This window comes from Canis lupus, chromosome 8 (genome assembly GCF_003254725.2).
Source record: "Canis lupus dingo isolate Sandy chromosome 8, ASM325472v2, whole genome shotgun sequence".
Lineage (NCBI taxonomy): Eukaryota > Metazoa > Chordata > Mammalia > Carnivora > Canidae > Canis > Canis lupus.
In genome coordinates, this window is record NC_064250.1 from 59,997,633 (window position 1) to 60,020,723 (window position 23,091).

The window sequence follows — 23,091 nt, forward strand, 5'->3', positions numbered from 1 at the left end:
GAATTGCAAATTCTACTGACTGAGCCAGCCAGGCACCCCAACACTTTATTTTTAGGTAATCTCTACACCCAACATGGGATATGAATTCAACCCTGAGATCAAGAGTCACATGCTCCACCAGGTGCCCCCCAAATGGCTAATCTTTTAAAAAACTGTATTTGTTGCTATTCGTCTTGTGTAGCCCATTTCTACTCTTTAAAAAAATTTTCCCAGTTATCTGTATTTTCTAAGTAAAAATATCAGGGCTTTGTATTATCCTTTCTTCATGAACTACAGCCTATAAAAATGAACAGATAAGTCAATTTGGCAGCTAATTCAGTTTCATAACATAGGTACTTTTATTTAAAATTTAAGATTTTATTTATTTGAGAGAGAGAGAGAACACAGAAGGAGAGGGGGACGCAGACTCCCAACTGTGCAGGAAGCGTGATGTGGGGCTCTATCCCAGGACCCGGGGATCATGATCAGAGCTAAAGGCAGATGCTTAACGACTGAGCCACTCAGGTGCCCCAGAACAGAAGTACTTTTAGTAAAATAATCAAACTACTAAAGTATGTTTGTTTCAAATTATAAATCTGCTACAAATATTGCCAAAATAGAGACAATTTAGTTTCCAAAGAAAATACTGTGATCAATTTAGACTATACTGTATATACCATCTACAATTTATAGTATACAATGTTAAATCTGAGAGCTCTTCAAAGTAATTAAAATACATTAAACCAGGGATTTCAAGTCATTAAGTAAAAATTGTTCAAAGATTTCTACAACTGTAAAAAATCGAAACTGTATGGAAATAGACTTAAAAGATTCGGGATCCCTGGGTGGCGCAGTGGTTTGGCGCCTGCCTTTGGCCCAGGGCGCGATCCTGGAGACCCGGGATCGAATCCCACGTCAGGCTCCCGGTGCATGGAGCCTGCTTCTCCCTCTGCCTGTGTCTCTGCCTCTCTCTCTCTCTCTCTCTCTGTGACTATCATAAATAAATAAAAATTAAAAAAAAAATTAAAAAAAAAAAGCTTACCATATGGGGTGCCTGGGTGGCTCAGTCAGTTAAGTATTTGGCTCTTTATTGCAGCTTGGGTCATGATCTCAGGGTTTTGAGATCAAACTGCCTGCCAGGCTCCACACTCAGCACGGACTCGGCTTGGAATCCTCTCCCTCTGCCCGTCCCCTGCTTGTGCATGCACTCTCTCTCTTTCTCAAATAAACTAAAAAAGTTTATCATATAATAAAATAGGGTATTTGTGCATGTAAAAATGAACATAATAACTTAAGTACTGAACTAAGATTAGAATGTTCCTTATTCAATATAAAAGTCAAAGAATATGAGGGACTGGCAAACTTAATATGTAGCATTGACAGTAACCATGGAACTATGGAAAGAGTCCAGATGTCCTTTGACAGATGAATTTATAAAGAAGATGCGGTATAGATACACAATGGAATATTAGCCATCAAAAGAATGAAATCTTGCCATTTTTAACAATGTGGATGAAGCTAGAAAGTATTATGCTTAGTGAAATTAAAGACAAATCCCATATGATTTCACTCATGTGGAATTTAAGAAACAAAACAAATGAACATTTGGGAAGGAAACAAAAGGGAGGCAAACCATACTAGACTTAACTATAGAGAACAAACTAAAGATCGCTGGGGGTGAGGAGCGAGATATGCTAGACGGGTGGTGGGGATTAAGGCAGGCACATGTTGGGATGGGCACTGGGTGTTGTATATAAGTGATGAATCTCTAAATTCTACTCCTGAAACCAATATTACACTGTTATGTTAACTAGAACTTAAACACTTGAAAAAAATGTAAACATGTACTAGGGCAGTCTATAATTTTTTGCCAGTAATAAATATTATATAGGTCTTCTATAATACAGAAACACTTTTACGTGTTCATAAAAAGCAACCCTGAGCAATCCATATACTTTATTTGCCTAAATGTGATGAGGTAGATAATGGATTTTCAAGAAACATCACTCAGTTTTGTCTCCAAATTTCATATATCACAAATTACCAAAACCTTCATTTATTTAAACTCTACATAGCAAGTAATCTTAAGGAAGTTGAGCTACTGAGCTTTTCAAACTTTCATAGAAAGTTAAATGAGATGGTAAGGAGCATATACGTAAAATTTATGTTTTAAAACATGACCATGACCATGTCATGGGACTGCTACTATCCAAACTGTTCTGAACTTGTATCAGTAACAGGATTTAAGATTTAAGTCACCGCAAACTTTCAACGTCTTTTCTAACTTACTGAAGAAGGATTAAGTTAGGGGGCACCTGGGTGGCTCGTGGCTCAGTTGGGTAAGCACCTGCCTTCAGCTCAGGTCATGATCCCGGGGTCTTGGGATTGAACTCCATGCTCAGTGGGATCCTGCTTCTCACTATGCTCCTACCCCTGCTCATGCTTTCTCTCTCTCTCTCAAATAAAATCTTTTAATATTTTTTATTTTTAAAAAAGATTTTATTTATGTATTCATGAGAGACACAGAGAGAGAGGCAGGGACACAGGCAGAGGGAGAAGCAGGCTCTATGCAGGGAGCCCAATATGGGACTTGATCCCAGGACCCCCGGAGTCACGCACTGGGAAGAAGGCAAATGTCCAACTGCTGAGCCACCCAGGCGTCCTGAATCCTTTTTTTTTTTTTTTTAAGAGAAAGATTAAATGATGTTCATTAAGTACATTTTATTTCCTCCTATGATTCAAAAATGGTCATTCATGATACTGGAGTAGCACAGACCCTGTTCGCTCTCTTCCCTTTCCAACGTGCCACCAGCTAATGGGTGCACCTCTAAGCTTCACTTCTAGGCAGATGTGTTTTCCATGAAGTCAGTCGGGCCCTAAGTCACACACAGCTGGCAGAGCCAACAGAGGTGTGGTATCTTCAGGATCCATTTCTGTTCTTCCTCCTATTATATCAAGCTCTCTCTGGAAAATCAATCCCACTGACTTTATCAGCATTCCTAAACTCTAAGTCTCTGGTACAGAGATGCTGTAAGGTCTCTTTCAATTACTAATTGGAGTTTACAAGAATCAAAGTTTTATTTTATTTTATTTTTTTAAATTTTTATTTATTTATGATAGTCACACAGAGAGAGAGAGAGAGAGAGAGAGAGGCAGAGACACAGGCAGAGGGAGAAGCAGGCTCCATGCACCGGGAGCCTGACGTGGGATTTGATCCCGGGTCTCCAGGATCGCGCCCTGGGCCAAAGGCAGGCGCTAAACCGCTGCGCCACCCAGGGATCCCAGAATCAAAGTTTTAAAGGATATATTCTTTGTCCGTCCTTTACCTTGCCTTTGGTGCAGCCTAATAAAAACTGTATTTTAAAACAAGACTTTAACATGAGCCATTAAGTGCACCAACTGTATTTCACACTTTAGTTTCTGTGGTGGACAGCTCTGCTGCATATCCACCATTCATTACCTCCTTCCTTCTTAATAAAGCTATACTTCTATTCAGGAATCCATTCCTCCCGTAAGTAGAGCAAGTGATTCAGGGGAAAGACACTGCCGGCTCAGAGGATTAGTCTAAGCCCCTTGTAATAACATCCCCTGTGCCCTCAAGCCCCCACGCTCCATTCCCCACTGCCCATCTCCAGCAGGGAGATTTAGTTCAGTGACCCAGACTCAGCCCATCAGCACATGGTATTATTCCCCAGGTGTTTTCTTAGTACAGGGTTTGCTTGGGGCCTTCAAATGACTCAATGAGACTAAAGAAAGGACTTTTAGCTCATGGTTCTGAAAAGGTGTTCATCCTTTTCCCCCTAAATGAAAGCAAAGAAGCCTATAACTTGAACTGGCACTGGCAATTCTCTTCTGACCACAAATGCAACCAGCCTTAGGGCTAATAAATTCCCTTATATTCTGTCACAGATGGCACATGGAAGACCAACTAAAGTCCCTTAATGGACAACTGCCTATTATGACAAATGGTAACTATGAGGGTGGGGGTAGTTCTCGTTCTTCAAATCCTCTTAAGGACCAAATGTCAAAATCTTAGCACTGCCTTAGGTACACTAAGGAAAAAACTTTGTCAGACAAAAGATATCCCCTTACTGTCTACTCAAAAAACATGTAATGTATTCAAATGTGATTATATCACATATTTTCTAATAGATATTACATTCCCACATTCCAAAGTGACTTCAAAACTTTAGCTCCCACCTTCCTCACCATCTCCTCACTCTCAGCTATTAAAGAAAATAGAGCTTCCTTATTTTCCCACTCCCGCCCCCAAACCCACCAGTCTTCTTGTCTTCCCTTTAATCTTTATGTCTGTGAATACTTTCTTCCCGCCCACTGTTTCTCCGTAAGTATTCCCCGATCTCGCTGAGCCAGCTGCTCAAGCGAAAAATTAACAGCCTTGCTTCTTCACTTTCTGTCAGGCCCTCACATCCAATTCTTCCAAAAGGACCACTGGGCTTTACCTTCAAAATATAATCCCATCTTTTTCTTTTTTTTTTTTAAATCATATTACCACCTCAGATCACGTTAGCTTTAAAAGTTTACTTATTGCCTCTCTCCCTCTGGAGCTGAGGTCTGCAAACTTTTTCTGTAAAGAGTCAGAAACATGGGACGCCCAGGGGGCTCAGTGGTTGAGCCTCTGCCTTCGGCTCAGGGTGTGATCCCAGGGTCCTGGAATCCTGCCCCACATGAAGCTCCCTGCTCATCACGGAGCCTGTCTCTCCCTCTCCCTCTGCCTGCCATATCTCCCTCTCTCTCTCTCTGTTAAATAAATAAATAAATAAAACCTTAAAAAAGTCAGAGTTTTTTATCCTTAAAATCAATTGCAAATGTTTGCCCATAATAAAATCACACATTTCAACTTTGAAAATGTCTCATGTAGATAGTTACTGACAAGTTTGAATATTAATCTACAAGTACATGATGTTAACTGTCAATCACCTGGAAAGCATTTAGAGCATTCTTTTAGGGTCTTGTCTTGGTATCTGGCTTTTAGCACGTATTACATTGCAGAATAATCATCATAAACCGAAGGTTAGGTGCAAGTTCTTCAGTTTCAGTTAAGCCAATTTTTGAAATATGGACATTTTCTTTGCATTTGCATCAAGATCTGAAAAGTGCTGCTGGCACTATAGTTTAAGGCCAGAAAATACATTTGCTATAAATGGGATTTGCACTTCTTGTTCTAAAGTTTGATGGCATGAGACCTGTATCATGCAGGGTGGCATTACTTGGGATTACAACACTAGCCACCATCAATGAGTTTCTTGTAGGTGTAAGTTTCACTGGAATTGTAACTTCCAGTTGTTACAGTGATTGTAGTTTCCTTGTAATTTCAGGTGGAATTCATTAAGAAACATTACTAAGTCTGTAGCAAAAAACTAATTTTCAAGGCCATTCAGAGATGGACAGCACTACTTTTCTCATTCAGAAAAATTTCAGTCTTGGCTCTAGCTCCTAAAATTGCAATAATGCTATTACTAAACCACTAAACTGCTGTAGGATAGGACAAGTCAGGATACTCAGCTTCTATGTCTAAAATAAATTCATGGAACTCATGTGGGTTAAATCTCTGTGAACAAATGACATTCACTGTTGATTCTCGATGACAAATTGAGGTTGTCACTAATACATGATACACTGAAATGTTTTCCAAAAACTACCTGTTGATGGATAGCACAACAAATAACCACAGGCTTTAAACACCTCAAATTTCCACCAGCTTTGAACATGTAACCAACTATTCCTTTCTCTGCTCCAGCTCCACATGTATTTCCACCACCATCAGTTGTCATGTATCTTAGCAGATTCCACTTCAGATTGTCCTGAATTAATGTTTTCTTAACTTCTCTGAAAATATTATCTTTTGTAGTTGTTCATAGAGGCCAAGTCTTCAGTCACTTCAAAGGCACAGATTCCTTAAGTTAGCGATATCATATGTCAATGTGTCAGGAACTACGGGAAACCATTCAGCGTTATCGGCCTTGTTGGGGGTCTTGTTTTTAATTGACTGAGGCTGTTCCCAATACCCTCAACTCTTTTAGCAACAATTCTTACCAGAAAGCTAATAGTTTTAAACAAGTTTATTTTCTTTGGACATGTGTTCACTGCAATAAAAAATTATTTATTTATTTTAAATTATTTATTTATTTATTTATGATAGTCACACAGAGAGAGAGAGAGGAAGAGACATAGGCAGAGGGAGAAGCAGGCTCCAGGCACCGGGAGCCCGATGTGGGATTCGATCCCCGGTCTCCAGGATCGCGCCCTGGGCCAAAGGCAGGCGCTAAACCGCTGCGCCACCCAGGGATCCCTCAAAAATAATCTAATTACTCATAGCCAGTAAACAGCTTCCCTTGACTAACAAATGAGCCATTCAGAAACTCTGGTTGCAAGCTTATTTTATTTTTTGTTTTTGTCAAGAAATTCTGGTATGATGAGATAATCTCACAAATATTCTTTTAAATTTTTAATTTTTTTCTGACTGTTGGTTTCCTGTGAGCTGGGAATCCTGTGATAAAGCTTAGTGTGAAAATATTAACATATATTGTATTCTCTTAGCACAGCTACCGTGTCAATGCATGACAAACATGTTTACCACGTTAATTGGATAACAATATAATCCACATTTTACTGTGCCTTAAAAGTGTGACTTTCAAAGTCCGCTTTCCCTTTTTGCCTTGTTTTGACCCGATGGATATACACTGGTTAAACAGCAAAACACAAGGCTGTGGTGTAGCTTGAAACCTCCCAAGTTATAACGGCATCACTGCACTCTAGGTGTGTTGAGCAGCAGGGCAAAGCAATGAGAGCATCTTGTGTGCCTCTCGTGCAGTCTCTCCACACTGCTGGAGCACAAAAAGCTGCCACAAACCACACGGAATGAGTCTGGCTGTGTCTAATAGAACTTTATCTATGGAGACTGAAATTTGAATTTCATATAATTTTCATGTGCTCTGAGTTTTTCTTTTGATTTCTCCCAACTGTCTAACTTAGTAAAAACTATACCTAGCTCATGGGCTATACAAAAACAGACAGTGGGCCAGATTTGGCCCAAGGGCTATAGTCTGCCAACCCATGCTCTTGAACATAACCAAGGGAGCAAAAAGATTCCCTGTTGTATCAGATAAATTTGTAGTTTAACAATTAAATTACAAAATGAAACTTTATCCTGGAGGAGAGAGAGATAGATACAAATCATGGGGAAATATTTTTGCATTAAACTGCTATTTTTACTATATTATGTAAACTGAAAATTGGGTTGAAAAAGCCTACTGAATACCTAAAAACAATGCACACATTATCTAGCAGCTTTTTAGAATCACAAAACTATGGTCAGGATAAGAGAAAGTTATTTTTAAATCTTTAAGTGATCTATTGATCTACTGTGTAATAAATGTAATGATATGTAAAAATAACAATTAAAAATTTTGCTTTTAGGCAATACAATCTATTGATTCATATTTAAGATTAATTTACTCCCATTTGCACTCTTAGCAGCTATATGGTATTAGCAAGTGATTACCTACCGTGAAGGATTCTTTCAATAATTAAATAAGTAATACATGTAAAGTACTTACAATAGTGCTGCTGGTATACTAAAAAGGTCAAAGTATATTAGTTTTAAAGATAAACAATTACTATTGTTATTGCAGATAGGGCTCAGTATCATGATGTTAAAATGATGCATTTTTCTAAAATAGTTTCAAGTATCTTATGATTCTATAAAAATTTGGGCTATCATTAGTAAACAATATAAGTAGAACAGAAAATGATGAATTTTCCTTACCTGACATGTCTGCCAAATCACCTAAAATGGAAAAGCAGCAGAAAAATAATCCTCCATAAATAACACAAATACTTAAAAAAGTAAAATTTATAAAAATTCGATTATCACAAAATAATTTTTATATAACATATCATAGTCATATGCAAAATGAATCTTATGTTAAATTGAGTAAACTGTAAGTGAAGCCATTTGCTTCAATTACACATATGTATTAAAATTTCATGTATAGGATCTTTCATTCTTTGTTTTTTTTTTTTTTTTTTTTTTAGGATCTTTCATTCTTTGGATAAAAAACTATTTTCTTTGTATTTGATGACTGACTTGAAATTTTATTTTATTTTTTAATTTTTTTACTTGAAATTTGAACAACTTAAAGATAATATATTGACATTATTTAAATGATACAACTCTTGTTTTAGTTTACAAAATGCCTTGTTAATAGACTGAAGTTTTAATGCATCTCTGCTTGGTCCTAAGAGTCCAAGATTCTAGCCAAGGGAAAAAAAAAGTTTGCATGTAACTGGCTAAAATGCCACAAAAGCAAATATTTCCTCTGTGACCTATATGATTTTGAACAAAGAGAGCCATAAACATTTTAGGCAGTGTTTTGAGTCTTGCAGGTATTATACAAGCTTGGCAGGCAAACTAACTACTGATTCATTTCTCTTTGGATTTAGAAGAGAAAAAGTCCCTCACTCTTCGGTCTTCTCTTCAGTCTATCTTACAATTCATTAGCCGTCAGTAAAAATTTTCTGTATCTATTCTGTGGAAGAGTATAGCGGGGCAAGACATTGGGCTGCATATATGATCTAAAATTCACCTGGACTTTGACTTGGAAGGACAGAGAGTGGAGGATAATTAGCGATTCCACATTTCATTTTGAAAAGAGTTGCTTTTCAAAATAAAACAAAATACAAATCATTAAGTTGTACACCTGAAACTATGTTACATGTCATTTATATCTCAATAAAAAAAAAGGAGAACAGGGTCAAAGTTCATGAAAGATTATATTTGTGACCATATTTCTTAATCAAAAGAGAAAACTACAAGGGTGGCCCGAGTGGCTCAGCAGTTTAGTGCCGCTTTCAGCCCAGGGCCTGATCCTGGAGACCCAGGATGGAGTCCTGCATTGGGCTCCCTGCATGGAGCCTGCTTCTCCCTCTGCCTGTGTCTCTACCTCTCTCTCTTTCTCTGTGTGTCTCTCATGAATAAATAAATAAAATCTTAAAAAAAAAAAGAGAGAAAACTACAGCACTATTAAACAAAATTGCTTAACAAAGGGAGAGAGGGGGAAAGAAAAGGAGCAAAGCTGGGACATGGAAGAATCTTGCCTTCTAGAATCATATTCATATGCAAATTCCATTTACACAGAGATTTTATCCTTTTTTGGTAAGCTGCTTGGATCTCCAGCATCTAGAATAATGCCTTGTGCATGGCACATGCTCAATAAGTTTGCTGAGTAAATGAATTTAACTCAGTAAAAAATAACTCTATGCCAAGAGGCACTAAACTAGGCTCTTTCGTGACCAAAACGGTAATATAATCTCATTTTTTTTTGTGCAGAGAAAAAAATAAGACTTTAATTTTTAAAAATTTAGTGCAAAAAAAAGGTCTAGACCTATCCATTTACACTCAAAGATTAGAATCTTTTGTATGTAATGCATGAAGTATCAGTCTATTTCTTTTTAAAAATAGAAAAATTTATAGAAAGAAGGAATACAAGGGTCTTTGTGGTTTATCTGCAGAACTAAGCAACCCAGACAATTTTCTGACTGATCAATTTAGTACTTGTATGAAAAATGAAGATATTAAAAGCATAAATTATCCTTTCCAAGAAGAAAAGGACACCTGGAAAGTGGCTGAGCCACTGAGACCTACACCAAGATCCAGCAAACTCGATGACATCAATCATTTTTACCAAGTACACCAGAGTTACGAAGTTCTGACTGACCAAATCTATTGTGTAGTATTCACAGTGATCACTATTGGCAGATATGTTCTAAACAGACCTACTATCCTATCATTTTGCTTATAGAGTTATGGCTTTTAAGTTTTCTAAAGAGCTAAAAGAAGACAGCAAGTGGTTTTAAAACAGTTGACAACTTAGATCAATAGCAAAGAAAGGAAAAAGGCAGAAAGATTTACCAGCATGGGCACTCAGCTTCTCTCTTCTTTCTGGCTCAAGCCAGGTGCCACAGATGTTGTGTCTCTGTCAGTTTACTTACTTCTTGGCTCCCCCTTATTTACCACTTCTTCCTCAAATTCTTCCTTTCTGCTTTATTTTTTTAAAGATTTTATTTATTTATTCATGAGAGACTCACAGAGAGAGGCAGAGACACAGACAGAGGGAGAAGCAGGCTCCTGCAGGGATGTGGGACTCTATCCTGGACCCCGAGATCACGACCTGAGGCAAAGGCAGGCACTCAACTGCTGAACCACCCAGGCATCCCCTTCCTTTCTGCTTTAAATGCCACATTAATCCTTTTTGCTGATCAGAAATTTCTGCTAAAGGACTAAGTCCAACTATTTCAATCACCATAACATAGTTCATTCTTAATTCTGCACTGTCTGTACCAACTAAGATAACCAAAGTGAGAGAAAGATACCTGGAAGCAAATAATATTGGAAAACTGGGTGTGTGTGTTTTATATACAAATGCATTTTGAATAATACACAAATATATTTTATTTTTTCCCATAGGATACTGAGTTAATTTGAATAATATAATTACTTAAAATTGTTTCTTTTTAAAATATAGAAACATACCTACTTGGCCAGTTGCCACTATGTTGATAAATTTGGGATGCTGATTTACAGTGAGGCACAGTATATCATCATTATGTTCCTGATAAAAACTCTGGGTCCCTATAAAAAAAAGAATTTGAGAATTAAATCTGAAAACTTTAAGGTGTAACAGTCAAATGCATTTATCCAGAACAATAAACTGCTGTTTAACGTACTTAGTACGTATTTTTTGAGCATCATCATCATCATAAAAATTACTCAAAAGTCTTTAAGTGGATAGAGTCCTGAAAAGCATAAACCATGTAACACAAGGCTAAAGGTATCAAGTGCCACAGAGAGTTAAAGATCCAAATGCTATGGGAATTCTTATCATGGGCATATGGAACTCTTGGACTGACATGACAGACTCTGTTAATGGGAAGGTGAGTGGGGAAGGACATTCCAGGAAGAAAAATACTTTAAGCAAAGGTCAAAGACAGGAAAGTATTAAGTATGCACATATATGGGCATTTAGCTGAAGAGTAAGGTCAAGAAGAAATGTGAGAAATATGGTTGGAAAGGCAAATTGGAACTAGAATGATAGAGGATTTTGAATGCCAGCCACTGAATTTCATATTTATTCTGTAGTCAGTGGGAAGGTACTCAAGAATTTTGATCAAAGAAGTCATGTGATTTATCTAGTAATACTGTTAGTGAAGAGACCTTAGACGTGATCATATAGGATGTATTGAAAGTATGTTTGTGTAAATACAATGGAGAAGTGGGAAATGAGGTCAGGATGGTAGGTTGTAGGTTGGGTCCAGATTACAGAGGGCCATCAACAGTAGGTCCTCCAAAAAGTGAAGCAGCACAAAACAAAACAAAACAATTTAACAATGACATTTACCAGATCTAATAGTTTAAAACCTCTCTTCAAAGTGAAATGTGCTTCATATTTCCCAGAGCTATGAGTTTAGTGAGAACAAACAAACAATTATATGTGCTGCTGGCTAAGTTTGAAGAAGAGCAAAACTTCCTAGACTGTGACATGGTACCCCAAACTGGAGAGGACCAATAATGACAAGTGGGAGGTGCCTAGCCTCCTTTCTGCCCCCCCCCCGATATAAATAAATAAATAAATAAATATCCCATCAGAAGATGATTAATTACAAATCAGAAAATTAAAAATAAAATGACAAGTATAAGCATGAAAGTGTATTTACATACTCCTTTCATGAAAGACATAGAGAGAGAAAGGCAGAGACGTAGGCAGAGGGAGAAGCAGGCTCCAGGCAGGGAACCTGATGTGGGACTCGATCCTGGGACCACAGATCATGCCCTGAACCAGAGGCAGGTGCTCAACCGCTGAGCCACCCAGGCGTCCCTACATATTCCTTTCTAAATAATCTTTTCTTATTCTTCTCTATTCTCTTTGAAGGAGATGTGAAACTTCAAAGAGGATTATCTAAGTTTTTCTTAAATGACTCAAATTATTAAATTGAAAATCACTACTGATTTCTGTGGGATCTTGGTGAATCCTTTTCTTTAGGAAACCAAAATAGGACTATCATGTTAATGATTAATATTGAGTAGGTATGAGGGATTAGGATTCACATAATCCATTTTCTTTACCTATTCAGAGTGAAGCTATCAGAGGAAAAAGCCAGAAATGTTTGGACTAAATACCTCTGTTTTTACTTCCAACTTTCAGACTTTATGAAGTTTATAATTACATATAAAAAAAACAATTCAAAATTAAATAGTGAATGTCACTAATAGGATTATCACATCATTGGTCATCAAATAATGCTAAGAGAACTTTATATGCTTTCCAACAATACAATCAGTTAAATAAACATCAAGAAGTATTTTCTCACTTTGAATCAAACAAAGCATCTCCACATAGAGCCACAGGGGAACAGCTTTCTTAATATCTTCCTCGGCTTTCTGAGGCCTCAGTAAGAACATTGCCCACTTCACCTCATTCCCCAGCAATCACTTACCCAACATGCTACTTTTAATCACTACCTAGAAGAGAGAACCACTACACCATCCATTTTCATGTTAACATTAGGGGAAAATAAAGTTACAAATGGTTTCATTATAAAACATGGTTTCAAGGTATAGTAAACCTTCACTCTAACAGAGACCTACTAGCACTTTGCATTATGAAATCTCCTGCTTTATTATGCTTTCTTAAGACTGTAAATCTGGTTACTTGAAATATTACTAAAAAATTCAACAGTATGAAATACCTTCTGGACTTATGCAATTTAATTATTTATAGCTTTCACAAAGAAATTTAAGATTATAAATAACAAAATTCTAAAGTAAAAAAAAGTGGCAGACGGAAAATCAGAATTTCCTACCTGTAGCAACATTGTGCAGAATTCCAACAGATGCAGTGTGATAAATTATATCATCACCATCATTTAGATAGTGAACATTATTCCTACAGTCTCTTCCTCGATAGCCAAAAACAAGCTCCAACACAAGATCCTATAAAAACAATAAAATCATTATACAACTCCTTATGCCTAAATGTTCACCATTACTTTTATATATAGTACTGGTATCTTCAGTCAAAATGGAGGATGCATTTTGATGTTTTACAAACTTCAAATACAAAATTAAGCTAGATCCACATCTCTGTAATGTGCACTGGAAATAGCAGCTGAAACACACACTCGATACTTTTCTACAGAGAGTTATAAAAAGGAAAAGAGAATCACAAAGCCATCTGATTTTAAGAATTTTAATTGGTAGGAGTTAATGCGTTAAACACTGAGATACTTCCCGTGTCCAAAAGAATAGTATTTTGATTTACATTGTTAGTAAAAATATGTAATCTGCATATATAACTCAATATATTATGTACAAGTGCTGTACTCCTGAGGAGCCAAACAGTATACCAGCGTTGGTGTAAAAAACTAAGTACACCGTCTCTGATAACTCATGCTAAAGTGCTAACAGATAATTCTGCTAGTAGAATAACTGAAAGTGTCCCTTTTCTTTGACCTTGTGAAGCTTCGTTGGGGAATGAGTCCCATAATCACTGTCGCACAGATTTGTCGCCTTGTTTTTGACCTGATTTAGCGGTTTGCTTGCAGCTGCTGATACTGGAATTAAGTGCCTGGGAGAATTTCCTTCTGCTCAATTGTTGTGGAAAGTTTCTTTGTCGGGAAGTAGAGCCTTCATTGAACTCTACAATGAATATCACATGGGGTATAAACTTTGACTTATAAATTCAAACCTCTAAGTATAAGACACTGTCAAGGTACCTGTGCTTCTATAAGCCATAGATCATTCACATATATTTACATTCAGAAGTTCTCTGAAGTTCAATTCATGGAAAACTAAAAAAAAGACTAATAAAAAGCAAAAAGAAACAAAGGGTATCAATCCAAAACTCAGACTTGACAGTTAAGCAATCAATTTTTACAACCAAACAAAAAAGATTACTCAGGGGCACTTGGCTGGCTCAGTAAGTAGAGCATTTGACTCCACCTTGGGATTCGAGTCCCATGTGATGTGTACAGATTATTAAAAGATTATTCAGTATGCTTATTTTCATAAAAAACTAATGACAAGATTTGGCTGTCTTACTAGAATGGAATGGGATGAATCCTGAATACATTTTAAGGCACAAGTTAACACTGGGGAAAGGGGGGGGGGTTCTCCTTACCTCTATAGGTCTCTTTTTCTTGCCAACATTGTTTGTCTGGAGTTTTTCTGGCCTTGGTGGGGCCCTGCTCACGGGGGGCCTGAAACAGGAAAGTGGGAATGAGGAAAAGCATCCATTACTGGGCACCTTCACTGAGCCTCCCTCACCAAGGCCCACTGGATAGAGATGTCTGACACATCTGCAGGAAAATGAACCCAATCTGTGTTCCTCACTATGCCATGCCCTCTTTATCCTGATATCTCCCCAGCAGGAAGGTGGAAAGAAGATATTAGAACTTTTATTCATTTTATCTTCTTTGGTGTATGTTTCATAATGTAAATAACATATTAGCACAAGAGCAGATTATTTATAAATACACAAATGGTAGTTTAATACACTCAAAACCTTCTTAATGTGATATATTAGAAAAAGCCTAGATTGCTGCTCTAAAGTGTCTACCACAGTATCTTGCACATGGCAAGTATTCAATGTATTCTTCTTGAATTTTGAAAATATTTATTTGAACTTTCTATACTGTTGGCAACATAAGTTATATCTAAATTCAGATTTGTACTCATTACTTGTTCCTCTAGGCCCTATACTTTCCCTTCTGCCTGAAGTCTCTAGTGAAGTCAATGGCATCACCATTAGTTAGTCAAGCAAAACATTTTACAGTTACATAGTATAAACCATACAACACTCTGTAAAAGGTAGTTATTATATTACTTACTATTGCCTTCAACTCCTCTTATCTATTCTATTTACTAAACATTCATCAATTTCACTGAGAGAATAGCGCTCACATCTAGCCCCCTCTTTTTTGTTTCCACTGCTAGTTCAGGATCTATTTGTAATGTCCCATTAGGGGTATATAGTTTCTGTTTTAAATCATTTAAATGTGGAAGCTCTTAAAATGCTTAGGGATAAACTCAACCAAAAAGGTGAAGGACTCTGAAAACTATAAAACACTGATGAAAGAAACTGAAGATGACACAAACAAATGGAAAGATATTCTATACTCATGGATTGAAAGCATTAATATTGTTAAAATGTCCATGCTACCCAAAGCAATCTACAGACTGAATGCAGTTCTTATCAAGATACCAAGAACATTTTCCACAAAACTAGAATAATACTAAAATCTGTATGGAACCACAAAAGACCCCCCAAATAGCCAAGGCAATCTTGAGAAAGAAAAACAAAGCTCAGGGATCACAATTCCAGATTTCAATCTATATCACAAAGCTACAGTAATCAAAACAATAGGGTACTGGCACAAAAACAGACACACAGATCCATGGAGCAGGATAAAGAACACAGAAATAAACTTATGATTATATGGTCAATTAATTAATCTATGACAAAGGAGGCAAGAATATATAATGGGAAAAAGACCATTTTTCAATAAATGGTGCTGGCAAAAACTAGACAGTTACATGTAAAAGAACTGGCCCAATTTTTAACCAATTTCTTTGATATCAGCCATAGCAACATTTTTCTAGATATGTCTCTGTATCTAGCAAACAAAAGCAAAAATAAACTTTGGGACTACACCAAAATAAAAAGCTTTTGCACAGCAAAAAGAACCGTCTACAAAACAAAAAGGCAACTTAATGAACAGGAGAAGACATGTGAAAATGATATATCTGATAAGGGGTTAATATCTAAAATATATAAAGAGTTTATACAATTCAACACGCCCCCCCAAAAAACCCCCACAACAATTCGATTAAAAAATGGACAGAGGCTGAGTGAAGGAAGTCAATCGGAGAAGGACAAAGGGAATATAAAGGAAGGGAGAAGAAATGTGTGGGAAATATCAGAAAGGGAGACAGAACATAAAGACTCCTAACTCTGGGAAACGAACTAGGGGTGGTGGAAGGGGGGGGGGGTGGGGATTAAAGGGTGACGGGCACTGAGGGGGGGGCACTTGACGGGATGAGCACTGGGTGTTATTCTGTATGTTGGTAAATTGAACACCAATAAAAAATTAATTTATTAAAAATAAAATAAAATAAAATCCCTAAAAAAAAATGGACAGAGGCCCTGAATAGACATTTTCTTGAAGAAGACATACAGATGGACAACAGACACATAAAAAGACGTTCAATATCACTAATCAGCAGGGAAATGCAAATCAAAACCCCAGTAAGATATCACCTTACACCTGTCAGAATGGCTAAAGTAAAAAAAGACAAGAAATCACAAGTGTTGGCAAGGATGTGGGAGAAAAAAGGAATTCTTGTACACTGTTGGTGGGAATGTAAATTAGTATAGCCACTGTGGAAAACAGTATGCAAGTTCCTCAAAAAATTAAAAACAGAAATACCATACAATTCAACAATTCCACTACTGGATATTTACACCTCCCTTCATTAGTATGAATACACTAAATCAAAAAGATATATGCACCCCTATGTTTATTGCAGCATTGTTTACAATAGCCAAGATATGGAAGCAACCTAAGTGTCTAGTGATCAATAAATAAGGGACACACACACACACACAACTATTACGCAGCTGTTAGAAAGGATGAGATCTCGCCATTTGTGACAACAACCTAGAGGGTATTATGCTAAGTGAAATAAAACAAATAGCATACGATTTCACTCATATGTGGAATATTAAAAAAACAAATGAATCAACAAACAAAAAGCAGAATCAGGCCTATAAATACAGAGAACAAACTGATGGTTACCAGAGGGGAGGAGTAGGGATGGGCAAAATAGGTGAAGGGTGGTGGGAAATACAGGCTTCAGTTATGGAATGAGTAAGTGACAGGAATAAAAGACACACTATAAGGAATATAGTGAATGATATTGTAACAGCATTGTATGGGGACAGAAGGTAGCGTTACTATACTTGTAGTGAGCAGAGCATAATGTATAAACTTGCCAAATCACTATGTTGCACGCCTGAAGCTAAAGTAACACTGTGTGCCAACTACACTCAAAAAAAAAAAAAATTAGAGGCTCTTTTCCTAAAACCATTTAATTAAAAAAACCCACCTTATTTGGTTTATCTCAGATAACCATTATTCAAATGTTTAATAATCTGAACACCGAATGTAAATCAATCAATCATGCTATCAACTCATTTCAAAGTTTAAGTTAATATTTAATTTGTAAAAAAAAAAAAAAATTTTAATTTGTAACAACTAAAGCAGAAAATAAAATGATTTTGCTGTGGGAAAAATATCCAAGGTGTGATTAAGTGTATAAAATTAAAGAATGAAAAAATATTTGCATTTTCACAATGATTTCCAGGTTATACATCTATAACAGTGAATGAAGTGCTCATCTTGAATATGTAATATAAAAGAAGTACAGATATTCATACATGATATGAAGTAGTATGCAGAAGTAAATAACCACAGCTGGTGACATAAAAATGACATGCACTTACAAGAATATATAAAGAACTCCTCAAATTATTACAGAAGGTTTGGTTTCAAACCATTTTCATATGCTTTGAATGTCTGTAAGTAATAAATATAATTTGATTTATAATATGTAACATTTAAAAATGTTTCTCTTAGGGCCTATTTATTTAGAGAGGGAGAGAATCTCAAGCACACTGACCTTGGGGCTTGATCGCACAACCCCGAGATCGTGACCTGAGCCGAAATCAAGAGTCGGCCACTTAACTAACTAAGCCACCCAGGTGCCCTTCGTTAGGGTCATTTTAAAGAATGATAGCAGCCTTGGCTTTTCTTCTAAGTCAGTTTTGTTGATGAACTTTATTCAGTGTTATCATCTGACCACTTTAACTGTAACCCAAACAACAAACAGGTAATTTTTATCCATACTAGCCGGTTAAGTGTCTTTTAATTTTTTAAAGATAATTTATATAATAGACATTGTTTAAATAAAGTTATACTATAAAATTATGCAAGCTGAACAAATAAAGTTTTGATAAAGCAATTACTTATGTAGCAGAAATCCAATAATTAAGATGCCATTTGTTTCAGTGATATTGATTTCAATGGAGGAAAACATGGAAAACCGTGAACAGATGTAAAGAACACTAAGTAACATGGCTCATTAATGGTAAATATGAAAGATGACAAAAATACAAAATTAGGTCTTATAAAGTATAACAAAGAGAGAGGATTACCTGGAACCTCTTTTCAGCAGCAGATAAAAAAGGGAAAAGATTACAACACAGATCTGAATTTAAAACACTAGTAAAATATTTCTGTAATAAAATATTTTTACAAGTTTAACGCAGATAAACCATGCTACAAATATTAAAGGTCTATTGCTTTTATTTATGATTGCATAGAACCCCAAAGTTACTCCATTAATGGCAGGGAAATCAAAAGAAGGTGGAAAAGAAAAATGAGAATTGAACATTTTCTATATTGTAAACTTTAAAGCTTACCATTCGTATTTTTCTACAGTGCACTCTGAATTTCAAACAAAATACTGAAGCTTATCTTTGTTCTTAAGTGTAGTAATAAAATGTTATCAACTTAAAAGGCTGGAAGCACTGGAGATGCTATTAAGGAAACTGTCTAAAGAGGTGTTTCCTAGTCGGCCAGTCCAACCTAGCAGGCAAAGGGAGTTACTCATGATCATGCTGGATTTGGGTTTTGCTAGTAAGGAGGTAACTTAAAAAAAACCAAAACAAAACCCTTTAATAACATAACGACCAAAAGAGAATTGGAAGAGATCACCAAAGTCATCTCATCCACCCCCTGCTGAAACCAGGAATCATCTTTATACGTCTAGAACATCCCTTTGTACCACCTACAACAAATGGTCATCTAAGCTTTACATGAAAACTGCTTATGAAAGAGAAGTCCCTTCTCCATAAAGTCACTCATACCCAAGACAGCACATATATCTCCACTTAGCTTTGTTTTCAAACAAGTAACTCCCATTGTAAATTGTCAGAGTCCCTTTAAAACGTATAGGTCAGTCCAAAATAAGCTACCTCAGATCTGAGGCTAGATTTGAATATTTTATTTGTTAAAATATTTTATTTGTTAAGTCTAAGATATGTGGGCCTTTTTAAAAGTCACATCACACTCTGGACTCCTATCTTCGTACACATCACCCCTGTTTAAAACAAATAATGAATTTCTGCTCTGTACCAAATAAATTAAGGAGTACCTTATATCTGAGTTTCTGTATAATCTGGCTGCATATCTATTTTTTTCATCCTTATCTCCCAGCATTTTCCTAATGGTATCTTTTTTTTTTTTTACTTCTACAGTAGACTGGCTTTTTCCACACTGTCCTATTTCAGAAAGTGCCTGAAGCCAATTTTATCTCACTAAAGCTAGTTGTAAAAGTGTCCCAGAGAGTCCTTTCTAGCACATAGTATTTTATTAAACATGCAAATATAATCATTGCCCTATGTTAATGTTTTTAAATGAATGTATAAATGTACATTAAATGAAGCTAGCAGGTTTATAAACTGCATAATTTCACTGATAAATATGTTAACTATTTTAATAAGCCTCCGAAAATTAAGGAAAAACTAAAACTATCTGGAGTTTGTGAAAAGTCATTTATAAAACCAAATGATCATAATGAAGAGCCTTAGCAGCAAACACATACTGCACATGTAAATGCAACTTTTCTGTAGGACTTATTTTATTTCTAATTCTTTCTTGACAAATATAGTTCCATGTTTCATAGGGAAAAAAATCAGTATTGTAAAATACAATAAAGATCAAAACAGAACAAAGAATAATGGAATAAAATATTTTATTTAATGAAACTTACCTTACTACCCCCTGCCTTCGAAAGGAACAAGAGGAAAAAAAGAAACACTGATGATGAATAATTCATGAAAACTTATGAATTAAATGCAGAAGTAACAGAAGAAAGGAAAGATCAACAAAATTCCAAGGAAATATAAAGATGACTAAGTTTTATGCTATACTGTTCTGTATAATTTTATTAAAAATACTGTATGTTTGATTGACAACTACTTTAAATATATAAGATTTGCTACAAAAAGAAAAACATAAAATTATTAAAGTCATTTAGGAAAAAAGGCCCCACAGAAGTATCAACCAAGTAGAGTAGTTACCAACATCATTCAAAACCTTTTAAGTGGATGTTTGACAAACATTTGTTTTCACTGTTTATGTTTCATATTTGATAGCAATAATATATTTTATTTAAAATACAAAAACATTTATATAGACCATAATATCTCCTCACAAATATATGCAAAGTTGGTAAAAAGACGTATCTTCATTTTTTTCTCCTTTAATTCTCTCATTTTATGAAAATGAAGACTCCTAACTATGAATCATTTCGGACTCTAGCCTCAGCATTTTCAAAAGAACTCAGCAGAGTTGAAATTGTAGAATACACTGAGAATGTAAAATAATTTCAAAAATAATTTTGAAAATGTTAGCTACAAAAAATACAAGCTAACAGCAAAGATTATGACAGCATCAAGCATTTTTCATAAATAGCAAAATACTTCCATCTGTCAGAATTTGGGTCACTTCATTAATAAGGAAGCAATTTTAAGTGTTTTACCATGAATGACAGCCTATAGATTAAAATTTGGTCACATTTTCTGATATGCCTAATTTATCTCATAAATGAGAATATTTTTCTAAAAAATTGATATAATAAATGAAACAGATTTATGGGAACGTCTAAAGCTCCTTCCTCCCTATAGTACACTTTTTATTTTTCATTACCTGTGAGATATAACTGAAGTAATTTTAAGCACCATACTGCAATATTCTCATTAGAAACATCCACATTTGCAAAGTTATATGTAGTCCTCTGATTTATAAATATATAGGTATTGTTCACCACTTTGTGGATATTTAACTTCAGAAATTGTCTATTTCCCTCAGGTGACTATTTCATTCCCAGGGAGGGGTGGTAAAGATTAACTACCTAAGTTTTTTATATATATTATATATCATTTTATAAAATACTCCATAAGTTAGTGACAATAAGGCTCATTTGACCTCTAAGGAAATGGAGGCTTAGAGGGAAAGAATAGCTTTTCAAGGTGACACAAGAGGAAAATGATAAAAATTTGTATTTCAATCCATTTGTCTGACTCCCAAAACCACATCCTTTGCACTGTAAGATACTGCCTCCCACCAGATCACTTCAATGTTGAATCTTGATATTTAGATAATGGTTTGGTCAGCTTTCTTAAAATACCTAATTTAATACTTTGCCTCTTTATGCGTGATGACAAAATGGATAATCACCCTCTACTCCCTATCTGTAAGGTGATGCCAAAGCTATTATCATATGAGTACTCATCTGCCAATGGGCACCTGGAAGAGGAGCTATGGAGGCGTCATGACTCAGCACTCCACCTAGAACTTCCGTGGGAACCTGTGTGGCTAGTCAGTTCAGAGACTTTTTAGATCCCTCTTCTGCATCAGGAACATGCACCTCACCCTTCCAACTTCATTCTTTTCCCTGAATGTTAAGCCCATAGGGCAAACTCAAACCCCTCTGCCAGTGTGCTTTCTTAGACTGCCATCTGTAGTTGAGCCCCGCCCCCCGCCCGAGTCTTCAGCACCACCCTCTCTGACTAGATATGCACTCAAACTTCCCACAAACTCTGTTCAAGATGAGTGAACTCCCTTTCATTTTTAACTTTTCCCTCAAATATTCTTACCAGCTTCTCATAAACAAGTTTTCCTCAACACAGCTTCGGAGGTGCCTGCTGTTCTCACCTCCCACTCCTTGGTTCCTCACTGCGGTTTCTAGATAATTTTTCCTTTATTGTTCCTTACAAACTTTTCACTTCTGAAGTCCATGTCATTCACTGATCCATATACCTCTTTATTGTCTTCCATTTTCCCTAATGATTTTAAAACTATCATGTTCACAATTTCTCTCTTGATCTGTCATCTAACTCAGAGACTATTAAAAAGTTCTCTCTCCTTATAAAATTTATGTGGGCATAGCCTTTATTTTTGATGTGCTGCTTCCAGACAAAGAGCAGGGATTCCCATTCTCTAATGGGAGGCTATACTTCAATTTGCCTTTTGGAAAAATTTTTAAATAATGATTTTCTATCATTGATTAAAGGCACATGGATAAAAATGCCTTTTCAAAATTTAATACTATCTCTGCTCATGTGCTTCCTAAAACATACTTGGTATTGGATTCAAATTTCATTATCTCCTACAATTCTCTCACATTTATTTATAAAAGTTAGCAAATAATATTCCTTGAATCACAGATACTTTGTATATTCCCTAAACTACTTGCAAGAGACAGTGTCATACCAAAAAGTATTTAAGGATGAACACATTTTCTAAGAGGTGCTGAAAGCTAGAAAATGCAAGAGTACCACTGCTACTTAGGTTTTACAAAAATACATTCAGTTAAACAATAAATTCGACTTTAATACCAGTATATTTTTCTTTATCTAGTTTTAAACTTGACTATTACCTCTCATCAACTGAGGGTTCTTTCCCTTGCAAATGAGGCTTGACTCCAAACATTGGGCGAATATTTGTTGATAAGGCTCTAATGGTGTAACTGATTTCATTCTCTCTTGTAACATCACTGTCATAGCCTGCCATCAAAACATAAGAATTATTCTCTGAGTTACAACTGAGGAGCTCTGTTACAATCCTATAAATTAGACACAGGATGTTCAACAATATGAAGTAAGTAAATTGTGTTATAGCCAAATTAGGAAATAATATACAGCCAGTAAAAATGATGTAGAATATTTAATGATCTGTAAAAATGTTTTCAAAATATTATCAAAAAATATCAGTCTACAGAATATAAATTCAATATATTTTTGTTAAAAATGATTATATATGTTAAAAAAAAGAAAAAAAATGATTATATAAAAATAATTTATATAAATGCACAAACCCCCATGGAAATATCTCAATATGTTAACAGAAGTTACCTCTGAGTGTTCAAATGATAAGTTCTGTGTTTATTTTTATTGCAAACTGTATTTT

General features: G+C 35.7%; 1 protein-coding gene across 12 annotated transcripts in view; it reads right to left on the reverse strand.

Moving 5' to 3' along the window:
• EML5 (EMAP like 5) overlaps positions 1-23,091 on the reverse strand; it is a 183,566-nt gene that overhangs the window by 15,259 nt on the left and 145,216 nt on the right. For 10 of the 12 annotated variants that reach the window (XR_007412490.1, XR_007412491.1, XR_007412492.1 and 7 more), the window contains 6 exons: positions 22,562-22,688; positions 19,892-19,906; positions 14,178-14,256; positions 12,862-12,991; positions 10,535-10,633; positions 7,769-7,789 (listed from right to left, as the gene is read on the reverse strand). Coding sequence is in view for 9 of the 12 variants with exons in the window: in XM_049113388.1 (XP_048969345.1) it covers positions 7,769-7,789; positions 10,535-10,633; positions 12,862-12,991; positions 14,178-14,256; positions 19,892-19,906; positions 22,562-22,688 (471 nt within the window). In the remaining 3 variants the exon portion in view is untranslated. The remainder of the gene's footprint in view (positions 1-7,768; positions 7,790-10,534; positions 10,634-12,861; positions 12,992-14,177; positions 14,257-19,891; positions 19,907-22,561; positions 22,689-23,091) is intronic. The other 2 variants (XM_049113393.1, XM_049113387.1) reach the window with 2 other exon arrangements.